The following is a 9,058-nucleotide window of genomic DNA, read 5'->3' on the forward strand; positions in this document are numbered from 1 at the left end:
GGGGCTTGACTGGGGGCCGTGCTGTCAGCTTCCCTGGTTCTGAGCCTTTGGTGGTGGACTGAACAAGGCTGCCGGCTTCTCTGGTGCCCACCTTGCAGACTTTGGTGGGATTTACTGCTTCTGTGAGGGTGTGAGCAAATTCCCCCTAAAAACTCCCTTTCCATATAGCCTACTGCTTCTGTCTCTCTGGAGAAGCCTGACTGAAGAGCATGTAATTTTAATTGCTTTGAGGTTGCATACAGACGAATAGACCAAAATAACAAAACAAAAACAGATGAATAAATCATCTCTCGCCTGAGAGAGAGCTGGTCTCCATTATTCACCCAACAGAGATCTCCACATAGGCCATTAAAGCAAATCCCTAATCATGGGTGCTACTAATAGAAAATAAATTTCTGAAAGTGTGCAAAACAACAAAAACAAATAAATAAAATCAGTAGAAAGGAGCGTTCTGTTGCCACCCAGAATTCACTCAGAGGCTGAGAGAAGAGGCACAGGCGAGTCATTTGACCTGGTTCCCTGGGGCTGATTCCCTCAGACGCCTCAGTGCATGACCTTCAAGTCTGATCAAATGAAGAGGGTAGCAGACATGCCTCTCTCCTACAAATAAACATGTGACAAAGATTTTATTTAACTCAATGAATGATGAGACCAGTAAGAGATGACAACTGGCTCCAAGAGCCTTTGAGAAGCTGGGTAATTTTTGGCAGCAGTAAGTTTACCACTTTATTGTTTTGTATTTGTTATCAGCAATAAAATCCAAAAAAGTAGCAGTAACTTTTTGTTATATTGGGTTGTGCAACAACCCAGATACTGTTACTGGGTTGTACACAAACCCGATACTGTTCAACAGGGACATAAATTGCCATTTAGGGGATCTTTTCCACAAAGCAAAAATTATTTGCTTCTTTGCCAGACAAAAATCTCTAGATTAAGAAATAATGTCTCTATGTCTGGGACTTTTAATAAATTAGAGTTAAGGCTGAATCAAATTACATTTCTCAAGATAGTTCTTGGGTGGCCTTTGTCCCTTAGGATATTGAAAGGACGTGTCACCATGACCTTCTAGCACTTCAGTGAAAGCCAGGCTGGGGTTAAGGTCATCTCCCTTGCAACTAATCTCCCTTCTTTCATCACCTGGGAGGTAAACTAATATATGAGTGCTGAGGTGTTGATGACAACCCTTTTCTGGCATCTTCTCACTGACTAGACAACACAATTTGCTCCAGAATTACCCACAGTGACAGGAGCTGCAAACTGGAGATCTGAGTGGAAAAGGTTAATATTTTGAATATTCTTGATCTTTGCACAGACATTGCCAATAGCTTAGATAAATGTTTTTAAGGAAAATGTAATAGATGATTTTAACTGTGAAACTATACAGATTTTTAAAGTTTGTAGTTTTGGGTGTGCGGTCGGTCTGCTTGGTTCTTCCAGGGAGTTGGAGGTAAAGCTGAGACGCGCGTCGTGAGCTTCGGCAGCTGCCCGCGAGTCAGAGGGCCCATCAGCGTACAAAGTACTAGACGCAGCCAAAGAGTAGTAACTTCTGAAGATCAAGGCCAAGAAAAGACAGAAATTCTGAATCCTAAAGCAAAAATGGCTAATAAAGAAAATGTAAATCGACTTCCAGGGAGCAAAAATAATACAATTGTGGGGAAAAAGTATATTTCTTTAAAAGCTTCTAATGAATTAACCAATTCAACTGTAATAATTGACACACATAAATGTGAGGATAATAATAAAATTCTGCGGTTGTTACCAAATGATGATAATCTCCAAAGTCAACGTATGACACTGAGCCAGGTATTTCACCTTAAAAACAATAGTAAAAAGAAACAGATAACAGAAAAACCAAAGCAAGATGCTAATATGCCCAAGAAACTTGTACTCGGATCTTATCGTGGCCAAATTGTTCAGTCTAAGGTTAGTTCATTTAGAAAACCTCTACAAGTCAAAGATGAGAGTTCTGCAGCAACAAAGAAACTTTCAAGTATTCCTAAAGCCATAAAGCCTCAGCCTACAAACAGCAGTGTAACAGTGAAAAGTGATAGAGGCTCAAATATTACTGCTCCCACTAAGTCTGTGAGCACTACGTCTCAGAACACACAACTTGTGTCACCATGACAATACCCAGGACGCCAGGAAACAAGCCTTCAGCAGAACCTCTGGCAACATTACAACCCGGAAAGGACCTTGCGGAAAAGAATTATTACAGTCCAAACCAATTTTGTCTAATATCAAAACCAGTTCTTCTCAGGACATTAAAAGAAACGGGGCACTATCAAGAAACACAGCATCTGAAACTATAGACAGACCTGCTTTCTCTTCTAATTCCAAACTGATAGAAAAGCCAAAATCCACTCACCAGCGAAGATACACTACAGCAAACGCAACTGTGGATAACAGATCATCTCGACCCAAAGAAACATCAGAAGAGAGAAAAGCTCGTCTGAGTGAGTGGAAAGCTGGCAAAGGAAGAGTGCTGAAAAGGCCCCTAATGCAATGGTTACTCACCACTGCGAGCCTGAAGGACAAAATGAAAAGCCAGTTGGATCTTTCTGGACCACCATGGTAGAAGAAGATGAACAAAGATTATTTACTGATAAAGTAAACAGCACATTTTCTGAATGCCTCAACCTGATTGATAAGGGATGTCCAAAAGAAGAAATACTGGTCACACTGAATGACCTGATTACAAAAATTCCAGATGCCACAAAACTTGTTAAATATTGGATATGTCTTGCACGCATTGAACCAATCACAAGTCCTATTGAAAATATTATTGCAATCTATGAGAAGGCCGTTCTGGCAGGGGCTCAGCCTATTGAAGAGCTGCAACCCATAATTGTAGATATTCTAACAATGAAGAGTCAAGAAAAAGTTAAACTCGGAGAAAATATTGAGGCTTGTGCAACCAAGCAACAAATCCAAGAAATCAGCCGTGGAGATACAGAGCCAGGACCACCAGAGACAGAGAAAGAACATCATAGAAATGTGATGTTTCGAGATTGTCAAGAAGGGCAAGATGACAATACAAAAGAGCCAGCTGATAATGTTAAAACCCCCAGTGCAGAAGCTAGGGCAAGTTGCTTAATTAAATATATTGTATCTAATACACCAAACTTACAAAGTGGGAAAAAGGTGCAATTTGACAAAACAGATTTAATATTTAAAGAGCTGAAATTTTTAACACCAGTGAGACGTTCTCGGCGTCTTCAAGAAAAGGCTTCTAAATTGCCAGATATGTTAAAAGACTGTTATCCTTGTGTATCTTCGTTGGAACAGTTAACAGCGTTGGAAAGTGAAACTGATGCTTTTGTTTGCCTCCCTAACGTAGCACTGTGTGGGATGTACTCCGAGACTGAAACAACAGAAAAAAAATAAAGGTCTGATAAGGAATAGGGTTTTATTATTCCTAGGGTGTTTTGTTTTGTGTAGCTTTGTGTATCTGTAATATCAGGAGTTGACCAAGTACCTATGTATCCTAAGCATTCTGGCAGTGAGCTCCCTTACCAACAGTCACGTTATAGGAGTTTTTACAACCCAGACTGCTGTGCCTTTGTATCATGAATGATATGAGTCTGTGTCTGTGGTCTCTCGACCTCCTTAGATTGTACCTGCGGCCACGAAGAAGGATGGTTTACTATGGATCCCATTTCTAGGAGAAGCTACTTTGTATAAGAAGGAAAAGATGCTAAGTTTAGTGGATATTCAAAATATTAATCCAAGTTGGTTTTTTGTAACTTGACTTAGATAAAATGCTAAAATTTTAACTTTAGAGAAAACATCACTGTTAAATTGTGTCCCCTAAAACGAGATAGTTATATAGTAACACTTTTCTTCTCCCCATTCACAAATACCACCAAGTAATACTGCTTTTTAATTAATACTAATACTTAATGGCATATTTCCCCTATCAACTCTATAATTAATGGCAGATTTCCCCTATCAACTCTATAATTTCAAATAAGTGAATTTTTAATCATAGGAGATTATTTTAGAAACTAGGTATATAATATGCATGTGATTGAACATCACATATTTGGTCTCATTTAGGTTTATTCCATGTGCATAAAATCTCTGCACTGTTGTCTTATGTTCTAGACAGTAGGATTGTTACTCTTATTACCTGTGTGCCTAACATGCATACAATAAAAATATCTGATTTTTATAAGTGATTTCCCAAAGATGTGATATTTACTTCAATAAATATTTTATGAAATGCAGCTGAACCACAGTGAATGAATTTGAGCTTTGCTTTTGAAATACATTGTAGTGAGATTTGATTTGGGGGTTTTGACGCATGAATTAAGTATGTGCAACTTAACTTTTTTTCACTTTAACAGAAACAACAACTATGTTCTTTAGTTTGTTTTTCATACTTTGTGTGATGAATGACCCAAAAGATGTTGTTTTCAAATAAAGTTCAAGATGTCATGCAAAAAAAAAAAAAAAAAAAGTTTGTAGTTTTGGATTTTTCTTTCAGATGTCTGTTAACCTCCTGATTTTTAGAAAGCACTCTAAGATTTAATTACCATACCTTTATATTAATATGTACAAAAAATTAAAACTTGAAATTCTTTTGTTAGAACTGGCTATATTCATACATTATAGGGAGAGATTTTTGTGCAGGTTATATCACCAAATATATTTTAAGTCACTAGCATTGAATGTATACATAGCTAAGTGATTTGCTGTATAATGAATAAAATGTTTAAAAATCTGAGAGTTGTAAACTGAATAAAAGGCCTAGCGAGGTGACTCATGCCTGTAATCCTAGCACTCTGTCTGGATGGCTGACATGGGTGGATTGCCTGAGCTCAGGAATTCGGGACCAGCCTGAACAAGAGTGAGACCTCATCTCTAAGAAAGGAAAATAGCCGAGTGTGGAAGCCAGTGCCTGTAGTCCCAACAACTTGGGAGACTGAGGGAAGAGGATCTCTCTTTTTTTTTTTTTTTTGCATTTTTGGCCTGGGCTGGGTTTGAACCCGCCACCTCCAGCATATGGGGCCGGTGCCCTACTCTGTTGAGACACAGGCACCGCCCGGAACAGGATCTCTTGAGGTCAAGAGTTTGAGATTACTGTGAGCTATGACACCAGGGCATTCTCAAAGTGAGAGAGACGAAGCAAAACTCTGTCTCAAAAAAAAAAAAAAGAAACTGAATGAAAATAGAATGAAAGGCAAGAACAACTCTATTATAAAATTCTTTGTTCTTCCACTTTGATTTTGTTCTGTGACAGAACTTTTCATATTTACATACCTATGGAGAGATACAAAGGTTTACCACTTTATTGTTTTGTATTTGATACCACCAAGAAAATCCAAAAAAGTAGCAGTAACTTTTTGTTTTTATTGTTTAGAACTTTTACGATGTGTATATGTTTTATAGTAAAAAAAAAAAATCAAGATATGAAAAAGGGCTATAATATGATTAAAACATTTTTAGGTGTGCATTTAGACAGGAAGTATAACTGTTTAAGAAAAGAGATACAATCCAAAGAGAATTGTGTAAATATTCTTTGATTAAAGTAAACCTCAAAGGTTTATTCTATCTTATGTACACGTTTTCCTCTTTGGCTGATAAAGCCCACTGTGTTAGAATTAGACACCAACTGTGTGCACAGGGACACAGGCCACCTGCACCATCACCATGGCAGTGCCTAGAAGTGAGAATTTTAGTTTTGGTGATTTTATGTTCTATGGAGCTGAAATTAGAAAAGGATACACAGTCACTACCCTGGGACTAGACTATTTCACACCGACTGCCTGCTGAGTTCTTTCTGTGAAACAGAGTCCAGGCCCCTGCGTAATATATTTGTTCCACTTTGCATTAAAGTGAAATTGTTCTCCCTTTGACAGATTTCAAATGTCAATGGTTCTCCAAAGTGCCAGATGCACTTGTGTTTATTTATAAGCCAGGGAAGTATCTAAAGTCTTTAGGTGTTTCTGTTCCCTCTTTACAGCCACTGAGGCTGGGTTCTGGCCAGGATGGATTTGTGGGAAGCATCATATATACCTTCTTGGTGTTCAGTTGATCTTCTGCTCAGCACCTTTTCTACAAAGGTTGAATGTTGGAAACGAGAAATTTCCCATAACAGTCATACAAGCCTTCAACACACGTGTATGGAGAACATGTTCAATGCTAGAGACTAGGCTGGGGGTTACCGTGTGGCTCCCTGCCCTCCCCAGAATGACCTTTCCTCAACTCATACATCTTGAGGACAAGTTAAAAATGTCATGTGTTGGGCGGCACTTGTGGCTCAAGGAGTAGGGTGCTGGTCCCATATATCAGCGCTGGCAGGTTCAAACCTGGCCCCAGCCAAAAACTGCAAAAAAAACAACAAAAAAAATCATGTGTTAATGAAGGTATGCTTGTAGCTCAAATATGCTTGTTACTGGGTTTCTCATATGTTACTCGTCATCAACATCTTCATTGACCCCACAGAAGCCTCCATCTCCTGAGAATGAGACGACTGAAGAGCTCACCGTGGCAGAATAAAGTTCCACTCCAAGGGCAATTGGTTTTCAGCCTACAGTGCACAGTGGAATCAACTGGAGAGGTTTCGTTAGGGTGGGACCAGATGTCAGGTTCCCTTGTTCCCAGGTTCTTGGTTCCCAGTACTGAAGAATGGTTACTGGTACCAAGTTGATGGCGTATATGAGCAGAGCAAGCAGGCAAAGTGCCAAAGTGTTATTAAAGATGAAAGCACAGTCGAATAGCCGGGCATTGTGGTGGGCGCCTGTAGTCCCAGCTACTTGGGAGGTCGAGGCAGGAGAATCACTTGAGCCCAGGAGTTGGAGGTTGCTGTGAGCTGTGATGCTACGGCCCTCTACCTAGGGTGACAGCTTGGGGCTCTGTCTCAAAAAAAATAAATAAATAAGATGACAGCATAGTCCATTCCAAAGAAGAAGGGGCCAGCCCCTGTGCAGAGAGGAGACCCAGAGGTTGGCAAGATTTCTCCTTTTATGCTCACTCCCTAATTTTTTGTTAAGTGAGGAGTGGAATATTCTTAGTTTTTCTTGGAAAAGAAGGGAGAATTCCTGGAATTTGGAACCCTCCCCTTTTCTATCCTTGTAATTTCCAGGGGTAGCCATGGTATTTGTAAACTGTCATGGCACTGGTGGGTGTAATTTTTACTGGGTTAAGGAGGGTAGTTTATTTAAGGATATGTTACCTAAACTGTGTGCATGCTCCAAAGACCCTCTGTCGAGGCCCTGACGGTATCTCCACTTTGTGGTTTTTCTACCTCTGTCTGATCAGTCGGTCCTTGGAGACCCTCTATTGGAGACCAAACATCTGGTCCGTCCTTGGGGACCCCTTTGACATGTCATCTGTTCCTACTTGGAATACCCCTCTCTAGCCCCCTCCCTAGGGTCCTAATCAGGCTGTTCCCAAAACAACAGTATGACCACATCTGTCAGTCAATGTCAGAAAGTCCCTGCAACATTGATTAGCCCCTATCTCAAGTCAACCCACCTGCAAGGTCCCGCACCTGCACGGCCTCAATTGGCTCTATTCCCATGACAGCTCAGGCCTACCTGACTCCAGCCATTCCAAAGCAGCACCCACCCTCCACCTGCTCCTGTCAGTCTGCCTAACAGGGTGCAGATGCTGGGGCTGGGTCTCACCCCAGGGGCTCTGACTTAATTAATCTGGGCTCCTTCGAGGGACTTACAATAGCTTCCCAGGTGATTCTAATGTAGTCAAGGCTGGGAACCACTGCTCCAGGAGCAATTAGCTCCAGGCAGGTGGAACCAGTATCATCCAAAACACATTGTAACGTTTGCCTCTTGAATTGCAGGTCTGCAAAAGAACCTTAGGAAAGGCTTTTTCTCTGGCCTGCTAGTACCTGCTAGGATTATTTTATAAAGATGAACAGGTTCCCTTTTAAGCCTATGTGACAAAGAATTTGAAAATGTTAATCTTACCTTTTGTGAGTGAATAATTCACCTTTTGTTGCGCAAGCAACAAAATTGTTTGTGGTGACTGAGCATCCTTTATTAATCTGCGTCTGCAAGAGAGGCCACTTCCGATGCCTCATGTCTGTCTGTTTCCTTTGCTTACCCTTTGGATAAAAAGGAGTCCTGAACATCCAGTACAGCAACTGGTACCAACAAACCCTTCAGAGTCTGTCTTGTTATTCCTTTGTTCTAGGGTTTCCTAGAACACGGGACACAGTGTTGACGGAAGCTCCGGGCCCCATGCCAGCTCACAGGGTTTATCCACAAGGCCAGGTAACCTCCTCCATCACACACGTCTCTCATGGAATCTTCTCTCTCTTAACTTAGACATCCGAGGAGACTGTCAGCAGTGAGATCCATTCTTCTGCACCTTCTCAGTGACCCCCTCCTCAGATGTCCCTCAGCTCCTCCAGGAACAGGCTGTCAGTGTTTAGGCAAGAGTCTGCCCACACAATTGAACCAGAGTTTGGCCTCACTGCCCTCTAAAAAGAATAAGCCACTCTCTGTGTGCCATTCTAGATTCTTCTTTGAAAGTTAGTGTTGCCTTGCCTATGCTGATGAGATACTGAGGGCCCTCCCAGAGAGAGCACCATGCACTTGGTCAGCTTCCAGACAGCCTCCTGCTTGGGGAAAAACTCAGTGCCCCAATAAGCCTCGCATGTGAAAAGTTAGTCCAGGTGTGGTTGCATCCCTCAGCCTTTTCTTCAATAGATAGTAAGATTTCCGGAGGGAAATGGGAGGTGATTGTGCTCTTTGGTGGGTCCAGTCTTAGAGTAGATAAGGGGGGTATTAGAGTAGAGCCTCTTCCAGTATCAGTTGACCTTCAAGAGCTTTTAATTTAAAATATCAGCATAGGCTCGGCGCCTGTGGCTCAAGCCGCTAAGGCGCCAGCCACATACACCTGAGCTGGCGGGTTTGAATCCAGCCCAGGCCCGCCAAACAACAATGACGGCTGCAACCGAAAAATAGCCAGGCGTTGTGGCAGGCGTCTGTAGTCCCAGATAGTTGGGAGGTGGAGGCAGGAGAATTGCTTGAGCCCAGGAGTTGGAGGTCGCTGTGAGCTGTGATGCCACAGCCCTCCACCCAGGGTGACA

The 9,058-nt window shown here is 41.6% G+C and overlaps 1 protein-coding gene across 1 annotated transcript; it reads left to right on the forward strand.

Annotated features, from left to right (window-relative positions):
- Positions 1-645: 645 nt before the first annotated feature.
- LOC128591217 (cytoskeleton-associated protein 2-like) lies at positions 646-3,391 on the forward strand. Its single transcript, XM_053598609.1, is given in 4 exon segments — positions 646-696; positions 1,438-2,114; positions 2,116-2,489; positions 2,492-3,391. Coding segments are annotated over 4 exon segments (1,995 nt in total). The 3' UTR covers positions 3,385-3,391.
- The last annotated feature ends 5,667 nt before the right edge of the window (positions 3,392-9,058 follow it).

The sequence above is a fragment of the Nycticebus coucang genome, chromosome 1 (assembly GCF_027406575.1).
Source record: "Nycticebus coucang isolate mNycCou1 chromosome 1, mNycCou1.pri, whole genome shotgun sequence".
Taxonomy (NCBI): Eukaryota; Metazoa; Chordata; class Mammalia; order Primates; family Lorisidae; genus Nycticebus; species Nycticebus coucang.